This window comes from Cucumis melo, chromosome 9 (assembly GCF_025177605.1).
Source record: "Cucumis melo cultivar AY chromosome 9, USDA_Cmelo_AY_1.0, whole genome shotgun sequence".
Classification (NCBI taxonomy): Eukaryota; Viridiplantae; Streptophyta; class Magnoliopsida; order Cucurbitales; family Cucurbitaceae; genus Cucumis; species Cucumis melo.
The window spans coordinates 22,885,158-22,904,599 of record NC_066865.1 but is presented as its reverse complement, the minus strand read 5'-3'; the positions used below and the strand labels follow the sequence as shown (position 1 = coordinate 22,904,599).

Below are 19,442 nucleotides of genomic sequence, written 5' to 3'. Positions count from 1 at the left end.
CCATTTTCAAGGTTTTCAATCAAACCAAACAACCCCTCCATTAGGTAGTGACTTTGAAATTGTGGGGAGTGAGGAATAATGACTTTTTGATTAAAACAGGGAGTTGGATTATATCGAGAGAAATTTAAAACATTAATTTAGGGAAGAAATAAAAAGTTTGTGGTTAGGAGGGAGAATATGAAGAAGGGAAGAAAGGACAAAGGAAAATTGGTGCACACTGGTTGGTAGGGGAAGAGAAGAAGAAGAAAACGACGACCTTTTCTTCCCTAATTATTGTTTTATTTTAACAACAAATTGTCACATCAACTTTAATGATTATTTAATGAATTTATTTGATAGAGAGAATAGAATTCTACATTTTCAAAATAAATATCAGCTTGGTTGATAGCCGGATATTGAGATTAAAATGATATTTTAACAATTAAAATGTCTAGTATGTTAAGAACTAAAAAATACTTGATTCAAATCTCACACTCTAATCTTATTTAAATTAACTATTAAGAATGTCACCTTATTCTCGAATGGTATGATATTCCACCCTTTTTTTAATTCTTGCACCTTGATTAAATCTTAATTTTACTATTCGTCCTATATTTAAAAATAATCTTTATAATCTTTAAAAAATTAACTAATATAATAGTTTTCTTGAAAAGAAAAAAAAATATATATCTCTATCATGTCAGAATTTGATTAAAAAAATTGAATAAATAGTGTCGTTTAGTAAGTAAACTTATTGGTTGTTTTCTAAACTTATTGGTTGGTTGTTTTCTCATTAGTCTAATTTGAGATCCCATTTGTATTGGCATGGGTTGCTCTCAAGTTCTGTTTTGTCATCTTCATCATTAATCTTATCCTTCTCTGGATTCTGAAGCAGATCAAAGATGGAACTTTCAATCCTTAATTGCATAGTATGTCTCATCGTCACTCCCATAGTCATCCATTTGATAGCAAGTAGAAAAAAACCCAATCTTCCACCCGGACCCAGATCCTTTCCGATCATCGGAAATCTATTAGATATTGGGGACAAACCCCACAAATATCTCGCCGACCTTGCCAAAATCTACGGCCCAATTGCGTCGTTAAAGCTCGGCCAAGTCAACGCCATTGTCGTATCATCACCGGAGACAATACGACAAGTCCTTGAAACCCACGACCACGTATTATCCACCAGAGCAATCCCGGACGGCGCCAGAGTATTGGACCACGACAAATTGGGAACGTTATGGGTCGCCCCAGTTTCGCCAATTTGGAAAAACGTTAGAAAACTTTTCAAAAGCCAACTTTTTTCCCCAAAAAGTCTGGAGGCCAATGAAAGTATCCGGCAAGCGAAGATTGAAGATCTTTTGAGTAGCGTCCGGCAAAGGGCCGTGAAGGGCGAGGTTGTGGATGTTGGAGCGGCGGCGTTTACAGCGGTGCTTAATATGATGTCGTGTTCGATTTGGTCGATGGATTTGGCAGATACTAATTCGGAAATGGTGAAACAATTTAAGTCAAGGTTTGGGGGAGTGATGGAAGCATTTGGGAAAACGAATGTTAGTGATTTTTTTCCGGTGGTTAAGAAATTCGATATTCAAGGAGTAAGGCGGCGTAACAGCGTTCGTTTGAGAGAGATGTTTGTTCTTATCGATGAGATGATTGATGGACGGCTGAAAATGCAGGAATCGCTTGATTTTACGCCCAAATTTGATGCGTTACATCATCTTCTAAATTTGGATGAGGAGAAGAACGGGGAGTTTCTTCTGGATAGAAACCAAATTCGACATTTGATTTTGGTGAGACTGTCTTTTTTTTATTTATTTATTTTTGCATTTGCTTTTACTTCTTTCTTTACATTTTTTTTTAAGAAAATTACCTTCTTAGTCCTTATATATTTTGGATAAATTGCAAGATCTACTATCAAATTAGGTTCGTAGTTGCAATGATTCCATTAAAAATATATCATTGCAAATATAGTTATTAAATATAAAGTATTATACATAGCAATATTTTTTAAAAAAAAATTATAAATATAGCCTTAGAAAAAACGTGTTGAGAATAATCATTTTTATTAAAGTTCAATCATGATGTCTATGGTGAGGTCTTTCTTTATTGTAATAATAATAAAAAAAAAAAAAAGAGTTATTATATTAGATACAGATAAAAGTCATCTTCTGACATAACTTTTGAATTAAAAATGATTTCTAGAAGACACCAACTAGGACTCTTTTTTGGAACAAGTCAATGAAAACACATAAATCTATCATAAATTATGTATTCACTTTGAAAAAAAAAACCCAATTAGTAATATTAGATTAAGAAGCTAAGAAAAGATAAAAAGTGTGAATTAGAGGAAAATATCAAGATTTTTTTATGAAAGTTTCCATGTAAAATATCAATTTAAGAAAATTCAAAATAAAAGATCATAAAAAGTTAATTAACTTTATATTAGTAAATAGATATTCCATTGTTTTTAAATAAGTAAACATGTCTATTATATTGTTTATATTATATTTATCATTAAATAGTATTTTAATACCTTTCTGTGTGTTTTGAGGACTTTTTTACAATATAATGCTAGGGTGCAACCATAATTATTGAAAATCTAAAAGACGTTGAAATAAATTAATGCATGTTAAATCTAAAGTATAATAGAAATAGGATTGTGGGAAAATATTATAGAAAACTGCAAAATAAAATTCAAAATACTCAATTCAAACTAATTGGACTTTGGATTAAATTATTATATTAGAAGCTTATTTCATTACAACTCCTAAATGGTACCTATTCCTAAAATAATGATAATTATTTTGCTTTGGTTATTGGTTGTATAGGATCTATTTGTAGCGGGCACCGATACAAGTGCAACAATAATTCAATGGGCAATGGCATATCTTTTACAAAACCCAAAAGTCATGTCAAAAGCCAAAGAAGAGCTAAACCAAATAATAGGAAAAGGAAATGCTATTATTGAAGAATCACAAATTGAGAAGCTTCCATATTTACAAGCAATCATCAAAGAAACACTGCGATTGCAATCTTCACTTCTTCTTCCTCGTAAATCCCAATCACAAGTCACCATTTCTGGCTACACAATCCCGAAAGGTACCCAAATAATTGTCAATCTTTGGGCATTAGGGAGAGACTCCAATATTTGGGAACAACCAAATTGTTTCATGCCAGAAAGATTTCTTGGTAATCTCAATACCAAAGGTAGAGATTTTGGGTTCATTCCATTTGGTAGTGGGAGGAGAATTTGCCCCGGAAAACCCTTAGGAGTGAGGGTAGTGCACTTGATTGTGGGTTCTTTGGTTCATTGGTTTGATTGGAAGCTTGAAGATGGAGTTACACCAGAGAATTTGAATATGGATGACAAATTTAGATTGACTTTGGAGATGGCTCAACCTTTGAGAGCTATTCCTCTCAACCTTTGAGGGCTATTCCTCTCGACCTTTGAGGGCTATTCCTCTCTTTTAATTCAATATTGATCGATACTATATGAGATTGAAGAATAACAATGCATAATCAATATGAACTTACTTACCTTGTAGTGTGGATCCAAAAATCAATTTATAATATTTGAGTTATATTGCTTCCTCATCATTATCTGCACCTTAAATTAGAGTATAATATTGCATGATTGTGTTGGCTATGAAAAGACATTTTACCATTATTGAAGTTTGTTGCGTTTGTTGAGGTCATTGTCATGTTTAAAGGTCTCTTTAAAGCTTTCAAAATTTATATTTTTCTTCTTCGGAGTGAAATTGATTCATAGATCGTTTGGATCTATAAATCAAACGATCTTGATACGAGAACAAAGTCGAGGTGTTCATTGGTTATATTTGTGATTTTTTTCACTGAGATTTTGTTCTTGGATTTTTTTTGGTTAATCACAAGAATTAATAACTCGTTGTCCATGATTTAGTATTCTTATTTGGAAATGCGGTTATTTGACCATTTAACTTGAAGACGTTCCTTCCTTCTTGGGAGAATCTACTCTTTGACTTTATTTGTGTAGTTTGGTTGTTTTGTTTCCCTCCTTAAAAAGAAAATGAGAGAGAGAAAAAAAAAGGAAAAGAAAGTTCTCGAAACCTTTCATATGAGTTATTGAATAGTTTGTCGTCATGATCAAAAGGAAGAATTAAGATTAGCCATTCATATATATTTGTTAGGGCTTCAATCAAAACCAAATATTTTGATGATAACAAACTAAATCGATATGTTAATGTTTCAAGTACAAAACGGATTTTTCATTTGGCCCCTACTGCACAAATGTATTAATACAATTGATGTTTTCCAAAGAAAGGTCTCTAATCTTAATCATAGCCCAAGTTGGTGCTCTCTATGCAGACAAAGCTCAGAAGATATTGATCACATATTTATTTACTGCAGAATAATTAAAATCTATTTGGAGAAAAATTAAAAATCTGATCGGCTGGAAATTGCAACTGTAGGAATAGAATTCCTAAAGCGAAAGCTTATGAACGCCCGTGCGAGTGAAATTTAATTTATGAAACCAATAAATTCAAAGAAAAATAATAAACATGCTTCTCATGGAAAAGGTGAAAATAAACTGACCTTTGTAGAACCAATTCTTCTTCCAAGCTTCGTGACACCACAAAATCTTCCTCGTTATTCTCCAAGTAAAGAATCACAGAGAGTTGTGGGCTTCTGTAATTTTGGTGAGGGAAGAAGCTTTTGAGAGAATTTTGTTTTGTTGGGATACAGAGAGAGATCGTAAGATTGTGTTGTGCTGTTTTAAAAAGAAAAATCTTCCTCTTTTTTTTTCTTTTAAAACAAATGGAGGGGGAAGTTATCAAATAACTTCCCCATCCTCCGCACGTAGAATAACTCCAATGTATATATATTCTATTCTATTTAAATATATATATATATATATATATATATATATATATATGTATGTATTAATTAAATTAAATAAAATCAATATAAATTTAATTAATATATATTATATCTCATATAATATAAAATTAATATAAATTTAATTACAAATATATTATATCTCATATAATATAAACTTTATATTATATCATATATAATATAACCAATGATTTAGATCTCTCCTATAATCTATAGTTCTAATATGAATCGAATTCAATTTTAACCTATAGTTTATTTATGAACCTCATTCATATTATTATTATTATTTGAATCATATTCAAATATTAACTTCTCTCATAAAAAACTTTACATTATAATGTATCAAATACATTATATTAATTGTATCATATACAATTTATTCCCTTTAATCAATTTGAACAATTCAAATTAAACCAAAATAAATTTGATTCTCATTTATCCTTATTGAGCTAACAAGGGGATCTTATGGACCTACAGATTGAAGCTCTAATGAAATGAGATTAATTAATTAAACTCTTTAATTAAATTTAATCTCTATTCATTAACTATTAGTCATTCCACTAAAGACTAATAGTTGCACTCTTCTAACTGTAGATATATTTTTGTGTCCATTAGATATAACCAATCAACAGTGCAATGACCCTTCACAAATTGCTCGTAAGTACAGCTAGGCCAAAAATTACCGTTTTGCCCCTGTAGTTACATCTAACTCCTTAAGTACCATTGATTCCTCTAATGAACAATAATTATAGTCCTACTATAACTGAACTCCTCTCAGACCAAGAGAGGGTGTGGCGCCACATTGTTCAAGCCCTGAAATCAACCCTTAAGAGAGCAAATTCTCTACTTACTCTATCTATAGAGAAGGAGTGAATTCCTTCTTGTGTAGCTGCGTTCCCAGCTCCCCAATCAGACGAATCCCCAAAATGGTAGGCATATTGAGTCGGCTACATAGGCCACTCTCACCCATACAAATCAAAGAATTGCCTACATAGGCAGGAGTTCACAACTCACTCAAGATTCAGGTCAAGTCACCTATAGTCATCCTGGTGAAATGTAGTCTCAACTAGTAACGGTGTTAATAAGAGAGACTATTCATTTCATGGTCCGGTCTTATACAAACTCTTTGTATAGAATACCCCCGCTCTAATGTCTCGACATAAATGATTAGGATCAAATCATTTGTAGCACTTTAGAACAATTGTAACAACTACAAAGCAGGTCGTATTCGTAGTGTCACCAGGATAAGATATCCAGCCTTATCCATTTACTACAGACCATTTAGGTTATCACTTAAACATGATCCACTTGTATGTCTCCACATACATGTTTAGGTTACAGAAGATAACCTTGGATGTTAGTTTATTGGTTTTGTGAGTTAATGCAACTAAATATCAAATAAAATAAAACACTTTATTTTATTAGATAAATAAAAAGTTTGTATAATATATACAATTACAAACTACAAGACCACGAGATTTAGGGCATCAACCCCAACAGCAACATCTAAGTGTATCCTCCCTCTGCACTGAGCTTTGCAACATCGATCAACACCACCAAAAGGATATTGTCAAATTCAACGTTATCTCTTCTGTGCCCTTTGGAATATATGGAGGGAAAGAAACAATCATATATTCAAGGAAAAAAGCTCGTCCATCATCAACCTTTGGGAGGATATATGTGCTCTGACGAGTTTTTGAACCTCTAGATTCCCTCTATTCTCGAGTTACTGTGCTAGCACTATTGTCACTAATCTTAATGTTTTTTAATCTTACTTTGCTTCGGGCTTGTCTCTAGCCCTTTACTTTCTGTTTTGTCATCTTTGCTTCTTGTACTTTTTTTCAATTATATTAATGAAGCGGCGATGATGAAAGTGCTAAGGGGATGTCCACTTAGTGGAGATGTCGGGTGCCTATGGTATCTTTTTTCAAAAGTAAAAAGTACAAAATAGATTTTATTATTTTTGGAAGTGATTTTGAAGTTGAATAAATACATTTTATTTCTTGTCAACCAAGCATAATCAACAAAGCATAATTGTAGTGCAGTTGGTATTATATTGTGAATCTTCACATCTATTACCAATTTTACTTAATTTTAATTCTTCTTTTTTTTTTTTTTTACAAAGAGATTTTATTATATGGTATATAATTTATAAAATATAGAGCGGTAGAAGCTATTTCACTGTATTTCATCAGCACAATTTACGATTAAAATTTTTTAAACATAAAAAGAATTAGTAATAGACTATAAAATACTTAAACACCTACATAACATGTGATGATGTGAATTACAAGTGGTATTTCCAAAAAGAAAAAACACAAATTACAATCTTAGAATTTATTAGAATTATACACATAACGATAAAAGTTGTCCAAATATACACTAATTATTTTTCTTAAATTAACACATAAAAGAGAAGATGTAATAACATAAACTGAAATGTAAAAATTTAGATAAGAAGAGGTATAGCTCGTAGTGGCTGAGCTTTGGCAAGAGTAAGTTCATATTTGTCATCCATGTTCAAATTCTGAGGTGTAACACCATCTTCAAGCTTCCAATCAAAGCAATGAATCAAAGAACCAACTACCAAATGTAACATCCTCATTGCCATTCCCTGACCAGGACAAGTCCTCCTCCCAATGACTAAATGGAATAAACTCAAAATTTCTTGCTTTACGTTCCAAGAATCTCTCTGGCATGAACACATCTGGATTTTCCCATAAATTTGGGTCTCTACACGAAGCCCATAAATTCACAATAATTTGAGTCCCTTTTGGAATTGTAAAGCCTGAAATTGTTACTTCTGATTCTGATTTTCGTGGAACTAGAAATGATGATTGCATTCTTAAAGCTTCTGAGATGATTGCTTGTAAATATGGAAGCTTCTCCATGTGTGATTCTTCAATTGAATTCCCTTTACCTATCACTTCTGATAGCTCTTCTTTGGCTTTACACATCACTTTTGGGTTTTTTAAGAGATGTGCCATTGCCCATTGTGCTACCGATCTTATTGTATCTGAGCTTGCTGTAAATAAAACCTAAAGCACAATTTATTAATTTCAGTTTTCTGTCCAGAATGTTAATTAAATTTATTATTTGTGTACACACCGTAATTTTTAAGCTTTTGGTTATACCTTCAAACTTTTTAGAACTTTCAAACTTACAAGTAAGTCCTCCTTTGATAACAATTTCCATTTTTAGATTTTGTAATTTGATAATTTGATTTTTATTTTTTTTAGAAAAGAAAGATAAGTTTGGTTGTTTTTTTATTTTACAAAAGACAAAAATTGTATTGTTTTTTTTTTTCTTTATTTTGTTCTTTCTTTTTTAAAAATGATGAAAAATTGTATATATATTTTTTTGTCATTATTAACAAAAATTAAAAAAAAAAATGATTGGACCGGCGGAAGTTTGTCGTTATTTTTAAAAAATTAAAAAATGGAAGAAATGCTCTAATAATCTAGATTTAAATTATTATTATTAACTTAAAATAAAGTTCTTCCAATGTCCACCACCTCGCCGTTCACTGCGCATCGTCGAATGTCATCAAGAAGCCTGTCTATCCTCATGCGGCGAAGATTTCGACTGGCATCGAGAGCCTTGGGAGATGAAAGATAGTTGTTGAAGATTTTTCTATGGTTTTTGTAATTAGGAGAGATGGGAATCCATGGGAATCCTAATTCGGCATGGTCATAAACTGTTGCCGCATCGGGAATGAATCTGTTTGACAAGACATTGTCATGTGTTTGAAGAACTTGTTGGATTGTTTCTGTGGTTGAAAACAAGAACGGCAGTGACTTGGCCTAACTTTAACGACATAATTGGACCGTAAGACTTGGCGAGATTGGTGAGAGATTGGTGGGGTTTGTCTCCAAGAGCCAAGAGAGGTTTCCGATGATGGGAAGAGGTGTTGGTCCGAGGGGAAGCTTGGGGTTTCGTTTTGCCGGAATCAGACGGCAGAGAGTTATGAAAGTGAAGACGAGGAAGATGAAGAAAGGGAAGGTGAAGAAGTCCATATCTTCTATTGCTCGTTGGTCAACCAAAGGGATTTGAATGTGTTATATATTGGTGTGGCAAATAATGGAAGTCTTCTTTAGTATAGTACAACTCTCAGCTTTATCAGCTTGTAGTTATTGATCCAACACATACTTATTTTACTTTCGTTCTTCCATTCGTTGGATGAAGATTCTTTTTTTCATAATTAAGGATTCAATTATACATTGGATTCCTTTTTAAATTTAGTACAACACTGTCATGTGTATGTGTTTATTATTTTTTTTATTCCCATTTTTAAATATAATATATAAATATAAGTTACATAAACTAGATTCCTTTTGTAAAGAAAAAAATATTATTTGAAATTTTTGTTTTAAGCAAAAGGATTAGGCACTTAACGAATAATAAGTTGACTTTTAGTTCATATGTAATTACAGGGAAAAGGTCAAGGTAAGTAAAAAGAAAAAAGAAAATAATTTTTTTAATTTAAAAATTATTTGGGTAAAAATAAAAATATTATATCATTTTTTATTTTTGTTTGATTTAGTCTATTTACGAATTGGACACGAGAAGAGCCAAACCAAGTTGACGCACTTAAGCAGTCTTCTATATTGTCAAGTGTCTTTCTCACGTCCATTCCCAACCTGCGTTTGCAGAACACCTCTCCCTCACCTCTCAATGCATCATCTTTCTTCCCTTCACAATTCCTCTCTTCCATTATTCTTTGTGTTTCTCTCACAATTCTTATTTTAAAAGTTTAATTCTCTAACAATATTATCTAAAAGTAGAAAGATATGTTTTTTTGTTCGACACAATCAATTTAGTCCAAACTTGATCAAACCTTCTCGGTAGATGATGTGTAATAATATCATAATTACTCGTACAATCAAAGACAAAGAATCGAGAGAATGATCTTCGCAACTCATCCAATTAACAAATTTTTGTTTTATAGAGTTATAAATTTTGACAATTAAGTTGTTGTTTCCATTATTGACAGTTGAGGAATTCCAAGGACAATATAATATCTCCATCTTCAAGCCTTCCTATCAAACCAACCAATCTACTTTGATATTACTTCTCACACCAGATGGTGTCGTGGTGTAGTTGGTTATCACGTCAGTCTAACACACTGAAGGTCTCCGGTTCGAGTCCGGGCGACGCCATTATTTTTATCAATTTATTCTTTTTTTTTTCTTCTTCTTTTTACTTTCTTTTTCATCAATATTTGTAGTGTATATAAAAACTAATCATATGTACCTTACATTCAAAACAATTCTAAGAGTTTCTGATTAAGATATTTTGTTTGATGATTCTTTTCATTCGTTAATTATTTGGTTTTTGGGTTTAGAAAAGAGGTAGGGTATATGTGTGGTTATTTTCTTGTTTTTTAAAAACATAAGACAACCGAGTCTTTTTCTTCCTATTCTTTGATGAAATTCAATAAGTTGTACATTTAGAATATTATTATTAATAGATGAGGATAAAAGTCTAGATGTCGCTATTTATCACTAATAGATAGTAATAGAAGATTTATCACTATTCCAGAAATAGACTACGTAATCATTGTCTATCAATGATAGAAAATTATCAATATTATTTCAAATGCATTATTTTACGATGACAAAAATAATAATCAAACGAAGAGTTGTGGTTTTTAGTATTTTAAAAAAATAAACTAATTTTATTGTTATTTTTAAATATTTTAAAATTTGAAATTGTTTAATAAATAATAAGTATAATTATTGTAAATGATAAAATTGCTAAAATTATTTACAAAATATATCAAAATTTTGGAATCTACCAATGATAGACACTATTAGACTTTTATTAGTAACTATCAATATTGCTGATAGACATCAGTAGAAGTCTATAAATGATTACTAGTGATATTTTTAAAATTTTACTATATTTTATAAATATTTTAGTTCATTTTATAATATTTGAGAATGCTCTCACTTTTTTATATTCTTATTTAAATAAAAAAATTAAAATAATATGGATAAATAATGTATAAAATATCGATATTATATAATTTTCAATTTCACATAAGAATAATAAAAAAATAATAGTGAAATATTGGTTATCAACCCATCGTTTGGTAACCTTATTATTATTATTTTTTTGTTTTTTGTTTTTGAAAATTAAATCTATTTTCTTTCCATGTCTTATAATGATTTGCATCTTATTTAAAACACGTTTATGTAATATATTCGAGAATGGTATGTCCCTAGTCTCCTCATAAATCCATCCTCCATTCTAATTATACAAAAAAGAAAAAAAAAAGAAAACAAATCGACCTCTTTAATGCAATCTACATTTTTTTTTTAAAATTATTGAAATATTCAAACACTTCTATAGTATGGAAGTTGTTATCTTATTTAATCATATACATATATTTATCTTTTCGGAATTTGAAAAAAAAAACTTATTTACAAGACTTTACATTTAACTTTTATATTTACGTTACATTCTTAACAATTTAACGTTTGTGTAACACATATAGTGTATGTCCAATTTTGATTATTTACAAAAAAAAAGAATAATTTTTTTTGTATCTTTAATATTTTTTTAATCATGTTTTGAGTTTTAAACTTTGAATCTAGTTTTGTATATAAAAGAATTATTTGTTTTAGTTTCTAGAACATTTAAAAAAATGTTTATTTAAATTTAAATTTTTGTTAACTGTTTAAAAGAAATATGAAATTGTTTTGCAAACAACCAATGAGTAAAAATAGGGACAACTAAAATCCAAAATATTGGGGGAAAAAAAAAAAAAGAACTTTTGAATTCTGATATAGAAAATCACATTACCATTATATTTAAAATAAAAATTGTAATATTTTTGGCGTAACTAACTCAACCTATTTAGCAACATAGTCTTCCTAAAAACACAAATGATGGGAATATATTATAAAAGAGTAAACAAAATTTGAAGGTAGAATTTTAAAAAAGAGGAACTATGTAGAAGGATAATAAAATTAATTTTTTAAAAGATTAGAAAATAAAAAGAAAAAGAAAAAAGAAAAAGAAAGAAAGGTGTGGAGGAATTAGAAATAAAAAAAGGGAAATGAAAAGTAAATAAGGAGTAGTTTATGTTATGTTTGGACAAAAATTCTTCACAAGTAAAATCAAAGTAACTCATACAAAATTAAATTATAAGTTTAATAGTACAAAATACGTATCCCACCGACACGCGGAATCATTCATCCATACTCGGAAAAACGTGGACCGTCCGATCTCATCCGTACCATCTTCCTCCTTATCCTCCTCTCCTCCCCCCTTCCCATCTCTCTCTCACTCTCTCTACTCTCAAACAACTCACAAAAATCCTACTCCATTTCATTATGGGCGGCGAGGCACCCACTTGGGCCACCCGCCGACTTAGCAACCAAACTCCCACCACCGTCGATCACATCCTCGATTTCCCAACCACCGCTCTCCCTCCCGCCAGATCCCCCACCATTTCAACGGCCTTCATCGTCCTCTCCTGGTACCTTTCCAACATCGGTGTCCTCCTTCTCAACAAGTACCTCCTCAGCTTCTATGGCTTCCGATTCCCCATCTTCCTTACCATGCTCCACATGATTTCCTGTACATTCTACAGCTACCTCTCTATTCTCTTCCTCAAAATCGTACCCACCCAGCAAATCCAATCTCGTACCCAATTTCTTAAAATCCTCGCTCTTAGCGCCATTTTCTGTTTCTCCGTAGTCTGCGGCAACACTTCTCTTCGTTATCTACCGGTTTCCTTCAATCAAGCCATCGGCGCAACTACCCCTTTCTTCACTGCCATTTTTGCGTTTCTGATTACTTGTAAGAGGGAGCCTGCCGGGGTTTATTTTGCGCTTTTGCCTGTGGTGTTTGGGATCGTTTTAGCTAGCAATAGCGAACCTTTGTTTCACTTTCTTGGGTTTTTGATCTGTGTTGGCTCTACCGCTGGGCGGGCTTTGAAATCCGTGGTACAGGGGATTCTGTTGACTGCCGAAGGGGAGAAGCTTCACTCGATGAATCTTTTGCGGTTTATGGCGCCGATGGCTGCGGGAATTTTGCTTCCCGTTACGCTTTATGTGGAAGGGAATGTAGCGGCGATCACGGTGGAGAAAGCGCGGGCAGATCCTTTTATTTTATTTCTGTTGATTGGGAACGCGACGGTGGCGTATTTGGTGAACTTAACGAATTTCTTAGTGACGAAACACACGAGTGCTTTGACGTTGCAGGTGCTCGGAAATGCGAAGGCGGCGGTAGCGGCCGTCGTGTCAATTCTGATATTTAGGAATCCGGTGACGGTGATGGGGATGGCCGGATTTTCGGTTACGGTAATGGGTGTGGTGATTTACGGTGAGGCGAAGAAGAGATCGAAGAATACGACGGATTAACGGGCAAGATTTGTGTTACTTTGTTTTTAATTTAATTTAATTAATTGCTTTTCTTTAATTGATGAAAAAGAGGAATTAAAGTTTTCTTTTTTTAAAATTAATTTATATATAATAGAATTTAAAGAAAGAAAGGAAAAAAAAAAAAAAAGAAGATGAAATTTGTATAGTGGAAGGAAGAATTGAATAGTATATTGGTATGATTATGGGTCATGAGAATTAATTGAATTTCTTTCCGGAGAGAATTATGCTTTTTGGGGGTTTTTCTTTTCTTTTTTTTTTCAACTTTATAAACTTTAATTGATTGGAGAATAGAAGAGAGAGTAAAGTTTTTAGAAGTCCAATTTTCCAGCTGTCATTTATGGAATTTGTAGTCCTGATTTGTAGGAATATGGATAAGATGGTCTCCCCAACCTATCCCTTTTAATTTTACTACATTTTCTAACTTCTCTCTTCTTCTTCTTCTTCTTCTTCTTCTTCTTCTTCTTCTTTTTCTTTTTTCTTCTCTTGTAATTTAGAATTTAAATTTATTTTTTTCCAATGATTATAAAATAAATTTTTGTTTGTTATAAATCAATTTGTATGGATGATCAAATTAATTAATTAATGTAAAGTGCTAAGGCAATGATAGATGTAGTACAAGAGGACACTAAGAGGAGCCAATTAGTATTTACAAAAGTATGTTAGTTTGTTGTGTTTTTGTTAATGTGTCTTTTAACTACGATTTCATTATCTAATCAATGAAACAAGTAATGGACAATTGGCATTTCTATGCAAAATTGTCTATAAACTAATAAATGTTTAAATCGGCTTTTTTTTATGAAAAAAACATCTAGAGAAAAACAAAAATTTACGTGGAAACCTCTCTATTTGAAGAAAATCCACTCACCTTCGTACAAAAATAAAGAACGTGGAACAATATGCATCTTGCCAAACTCAACACTTTTATCTTATTTTGATTTTTTCACTCTCCTTAGATAATTTGGATGGTTAATTAACAAATATAAAACATGATGAAATATTAGGTTTGGGAAGACAATAAATTACTTTTCCATTTGGGTGTTGATCCATTTTTCTTGGATAGAAAGCCATATTGAATTCATTTTTGTTAGTTGAGGCAAAAGCTAATAAATTCCAACCAAATTAGAAAGCTTTCCAATCTAGCCTCATTAAAGTTCATAAATATGATTGAAACATTCATACCATTAACTTCCTACATAACTATATAATGTTTTACAAATATCTTAAATTTTAGTATTATTTTATTTATGACTACTCTTTAGTAATTTTTTTTATCTTTTAACTTCGTAACATCTTTTTTTTTTTTAATTTTTACTTTATTTTGTTTTTTTTTTTTAATTATGGTTGATATTCTTTAAGATATTTTAAATTAATATTTTCTTCCTTTTAACAATTTTTATTTATTTTTAATATTCGTAGCTGAAAATTGATCACCTTTCACGATGTCAAATATACTATTAATTTATTTAAAAATATAAATATACATCATATATTTTATTTAATATATAGAAGAAGATATATTAAACAAATTGTCATGTTCATGCATGCACTCATCAAATATATCCTAATTTATTTCTATAAAATTCAATTATATAATGTTGTATCAAATATATCTTTTTCTTTTCAATTCTGGATTTCATTCATGCAAGACAATAATTTTCAAAAAGTTGTTATCCCCATAAAAAAAGAACTTTAAATGATTATTCATACCTCACACACATATTGATTAATAGTTAGAGTTTTCGGTATTTAAAATTATCTATAACATCTATTACAATTTTTTTTTTTAAATTTAAAAGAAATACTACATGTCCACATACATTATCTAATAGAGATAATTAATTTATTCCAAAATCTAAAGTAAAAAAAACATTAAATGTAAAATTAAAAAAAATAAATTTAAGTGATGAAAATCAAATGTTTGACTCTAAGGTCATCTTTTATATATATGTATGTATATGTATGTATATGTATGTATGTATGTGTATGTATATATATATATATATAGTGGAGAGTATAAAATATAAAAATTAGGGGAAGGAAGAAATAGGGAGAGAAATTAAGTGAAAGAAGTCAAAGAAAAAAGAGAAAGAAAAAGGTGTTTAATTGTGTTTGATGATAAAAAGGATTTTGTTTGTATCAGTTGTCACATCACATGAATTGGACAAGCTGGCCCTCCTTCACCTACAGCTATAACCCATACCTACCAATTAAAACCTTTCTCTAATCTTCTTAGATTACATATTCAAAAAATCAAAATATAAACTCAACTTCATTTGGATGAATTCAAATGTGTGTAATATACATATCATTGTAATATTTAAAACGCCTAGAACGTACATGTTTTCTTTTGTTTGTTGATTGTCGTCTAGTTGCTCTTTAAGATTAACGTAATACTCGTAGTCACATCAAACGTACATTTGTTAGAAGAAGAGTATGCATCATCGAGGAGGGAAGTTCAAAATCAAAGAAACAAAGAAAGAAGAGGAAGATGATCAAATATATAGAAATAGGAAAAATCGTTTAAAGTTTCTTAAGAAGAAGCCAACAAACGTTTAGATATTAAGGAAATTAGAGATATCGAATCACTCCATATATCAAAATTCAATATCACAAAATGAATTTCATAACAACTAAAAGTTGAAAAAAGTATTTCTCATTTTTTATGCAAAGAATAATTAATTTAAATGTATGAAAAAAGAAAACCTCTCTCAAATGTAAACATGTTTTGGGGGTCATGGACAATTAGGTAGCAGTGGGTCATTTTCACTACCATTTTAACATCTTAGCAATATATTTTTATTTCCTTTTAACTTTATGAATTTGTTAGCATTTCAATAATATATTTTTAAAAGTTATGAAAAGAATTAATTTTTGAAAATTTTCAAAAAATATAAACGTATTTAAGCTTGCTTTCTTTCTCATTTATACTCACCTACACCAATAGTTTATATAATTTGTATGTTTGAGTATAATAGTTTTTCAAAGTAAAGTCAAGTGAATTACTACTCAACCAAACAACTTAATTTAGCAGGTAGGAATAATAGTTGAATTCATTGAAAATTTTTAAAAATAAAAATAAAAATTTTAAAAATTATTCTTTTTTAACTTTTCAAAATTTGACTAAACACAAATTTTTAGCGGTGAGGGGGTGAAAACAATTTTTTTTTTTTTTTTTTTTTTGTTTTTCTTAGATAAGTAGGAGAGAAGTAATTAAATTATGGAAAAGGATGTTGAGAGAATTATACTATTGAAGAAGAACCAAATTTATTAGGGTAAGCAAATTAAAATTCAAATATATGTCTCAAATTGAAATGGAAAAACTCATCAAATTGCAAAAACAAACCAAACATAAATGGGAACAATGCTTAAAACAGCAGAGTCTCTCTGTCAAATATTGCAAATTAAAATCAATAATAAAGAAAAAACCCCATCAATTAAATTATTATCACTCTAAATCATCATCATCCCAAGGACGGCAACCACCAGTGCAACGAACCCAAATTGGCCGGAAACAACAGCTTTCGTGGCGGCAGATGGGGGAGGCGGGGGAGTTCCACCAGGAAGTGGGGAATTGGCCGGACCCATATCCATGACATCAATGACCAGCTTCTGCCCCTGTCCACAGTGGCCTTCTTTTCCACAAATGTACCATTTCCTTCCAGGCTTGGCCAGCACAATGACGTCGCTTCCGGTGGCTAATGCATTTTGGTCCTTTGGTACCGTGCAACTCTTGAAATCACTTCCGTTCACCTTGAACACGTTGTGGTCTCCGGGTGGGTAATTGAAAACTGATCTCGATGACAAAAAAACAAAATTATTTCCATCTCAATTCTAGTTTTTATAATTTTCAAAAACTGTTTTTCTTTTTTATTCCTGTTATCCAAAATATTGCAACTATAAAATACCTTATTATTTCACTATTTATATTATAAACTCTACTATTTTTTTCAATAAAAACGTGAATTATGATTATCTTATGAATTATATAATATGAAAAATTTTCTATAAAAGGTTTATGAATTAATCAATTTAAGTTTATATTCAACCTAAAAATATAATGGCATAGAATTAGAATCCAATTATATTCTTAAATATGCTACTAAATAAATATCAATATAGCAGTGTGTTTTAGAGTTTTTACCATTGTATGATATCTATTTGGTATATATGACATTTTATATTACAAAACCATGTTAGAATATTATACAAAAATAAATAAATTATAAAGGAGGTCATCTTTATAATATTTTAATTAACACATTTAAGAAAAGCACGAATGGCATAATGAGTTGAATAAAACGAATTACTAAGCATATCGCCGACGTTGAACATTTTGCCTTGAGCCCACACGGTATAGTTGACATTGATGCTCCAACCAGCATCATCTCCGACGGTGTAATTGGTGGCCAGAGCCGAAGGGGCAGACATGACCACCGCAAATGAGAGAAGGACGAAGAGATGAGAGGTGGAGATGGCCATTTGGAAAAGGAAGGCTTTGAGATGGAGTAATATTAAGTAGTTAATTTGATATATGAGGGATGAGATGGAAAATGAGGATTGTGTAGGGTTGGTATTTATAGATATTTAGATATATATGTTTTGTCTGAATGGGGTTGGTGTGGGGGCCGGCCATGGGCGGCCGGCTGTGGGGTGCCGAATGGGTGCTGAAGGATACAAGGATGGGTGTGGTTGGGGAATTTGACAGCTTGTGGAGAAAAGCTAGCGCAATGTGTAAAATGCTTAGAAACTTTCATGTGGAGATGTTTACAATGGCAATATATATTGTTTAGAGCTAGCTAGCTTGTGTCTTTGTTGTGTGAGAATGCCTTGTTTCAAACACTTGGATTTCTACGAGTTTATTCCTTTGTTTTCTTTAATAAAAATAATATATATGACCAAATGTTTGTGACTAGATTATCAAATGCACCTGTTATATTGATTTTTTTTTTAAAAAAAATTAGTGTAAAGGAATGTTTTAAATTTGTTATTCTTGCGTTTTAAATGATTAAACAAGCTAGTACGAGAGTTCAACTATATAAATTCTTTAACCCTAAATGTACTCTTTGACTTGTAATTTTGATAGTATTCTCTATAATGTAGATTGTTATCACTTTTCCTATAAATGTAGTAACTAACATATTATTGTTAGGAAACTACGTGTAAATCTTTAACTTTTACTATTTATTCCTTTTGCTTATTTTTATTTGTCAATACCGAAGTTTTAAAATTCAAAGAGTATTAAAATTTTAAAAAATAAAACTGTTCTATATATAAGAAAGTAAAAAGTTATATATGGCTAGCTATATATGAGAGTTTTACTCAACCAAACTATTTCTACATGCATTAGGTTTCTAATTATACTGCCTATTTCACATTTGTAGGCTAAGCTAGCTTTGGATATTTCAAAGACGAGATGTTGGCATTTTGTAGCTTCATTAAAGTATTTTATTGGATACTTCTTTGACATATTTTTTAAAAAACGAGATACCTATAATTCCACCTTTATATAATACTTAAGATCAACCCAAAATGTACCTACGTTGAAAAAGAAAATACTAGAGAAACGAGGCAACTCTCAATGTTGAATGATAGAAAGCTCAATCATAATGGGTGAGCCAAATAGTACTTTAAATATTAACTAAAGCTATCTACATAACTTGGTGGTGTGTTATTGTTATGTCACTATTTTTCTCCTTTTTTTCATTGTTATATTATTCTTGCATGAGTCTATCATATAGTTGTGATCTTGCTCCAGTTCAATCACATTCCTTATATATTTTACATTATCAACTAAAAGTTGATGATTCAGACCTACAAAAAAATTAATAGACAAAAAGACACATCCTCCTTGAATGATGTTCAAGTTTTTTTTTCTTTTGAGAAAGAAACCGACGAGGTTTATGAGAGCGTTCTCAACAAAGAAACTGATGAACGCTTTTATGAACTTACATCAAGCCTATAATATATTCATATAAATCAAGGGACAACAAAAGTCTAATACATGAATAACTTGTTAGACGTGTATCAATCCAAATATATATAACTTAAACGGACATCTTGTTTAAAACAATGATTAGGTGCAGTCTAGGTTTCATCTCATCACTCCGACTTAATTGGAAAAAGAATTATAGGATGCATCCTTTGTTATTAAATCAATTATTGTTTTTTTATTTTATGTTCAATTTTTATTTT

The 19,442-nt window shown here is 30.7% G+C and overlaps 4 protein-coding genes and 1 non-coding gene across 5 annotated transcripts; 3 read left to right on the top strand and 2 right to left on the bottom strand.

Moving 5' to 3' along the window:
* Positions 1-748: 748 nt before the first annotated feature.
* Positions 749-3,576, top strand: LOC103482679 (cytochrome P450 76T24-like). The gene is made up of 2 exons (XM_008438950.3): positions 749-1,772; positions 2,811-3,576. The coding sequence occupies exons 1-2, from the start codon at positions 882-884 to the stop codon at positions 3,408-3,410; spliced, it is 1,491 nt and encodes a 496-aa protein (XP_008437172.1). The 5' UTR covers positions 749-881; the 3' UTR covers positions 3,411-3,576.
* A 3,839-nt stretch (positions 3,577-7,415) lies between these two features.
* On the bottom strand, positions 7,416-7,844 carry LOC103483065 (drimenol monooxygenase-like). The gene has a single exon (XM_008439499.1). It carries the CDS (start codon positions 7,842-7,844, stop codon positions 7,416-7,418), a length of 429 nt encoding a protein of 142 aa, XP_008437721.1.
* A 2,098-nt stretch (positions 7,845-9,942) lies between these two features.
* TRNAV-AAC (transfer RNA valine (anticodon AAC)) lies at positions 9,943-10,016 on the top strand. Its single transcript has one exon. It is a non-coding gene; the product is annotated as a tRNA-Val (tRNA).
* Positions 10,017-12,077: 2,061 nt separating this feature from the next.
* LOC103482678 (probable sugar phosphate/phosphate translocator At1g12500) lies at positions 12,078-13,671 on the top strand. The gene has a single exon (XM_008438948.3). The coding sequence runs from the start codon at positions 12,198-12,200 to the stop codon at positions 13,227-13,229; it is 1,032 nt and encodes a 343-aa protein (XP_008437170.1). The 5' UTR covers positions 12,078-12,197; the 3' UTR covers positions 13,230-13,671.
* Positions 13,672-16,700: 3,029 nt separating this feature from the next.
* LOC103482677 (blue copper protein 1a-like) lies at positions 16,701-17,729 on the bottom strand. The gene is made up of 2 exons (XM_008438947.3): positions 17,558-17,729; positions 16,701-17,038 (listed from the first exon to the last, which is right to left on the bottom strand). Exons 1-2 carry the CDS (start codon positions 17,727-17,729, stop codon positions 16,701-16,703), a joined length of 510 nt encoding a protein of 169 aa, XP_008437169.1.
* Between the last annotated feature and the right edge of the window lie 1,713 nt (positions 17,730-19,442).

Excerpts from the sequence above, each read along its gene's own strand:
- LOC103482679 (XM_008438950.3), top strand. The coding sequence starts at position 882 with ATGGAACTTTCAATCCTTAATTGCATAGTATGTCTCATCGTCACTCCC. Across the intron at positions 1,773-2,810 it reads AAATTCGACATTTGATTTTG|GATCTATTTGTAGCGGGCAC; the intron begins GTGAGACTGTCT and ends TTGGTTGTATAG.
- LOC103483065 (XM_008439499.1), bottom strand. The coding sequence starts at position 7,844 with ATGGCACATCTCTTAAAAAACCCAAAAGTGATGTGTAAAGCCAAAGAA.
- LOC103482678 (XM_008438948.3), top strand. The coding sequence starts at position 12,198 with ATGGGCGGCGAGGCACCCACTTGGGCCACCCGCCGACTTAGCAACCAA.
- LOC103482677 (XM_008438947.3), bottom strand. The coding sequence starts at position 17,729 with ATGGCCATCTCCACCTCTCATCTCTTCGTCCTTCTCTCATTTGCGGTG. Across the intron at positions 17,039-17,557 it reads CAACGTCGGCGATATGCTTA|TTTTCAATTACCCACCCGGA; the intron begins GTAATTCGTTTT and ends CATCGAGATCAG.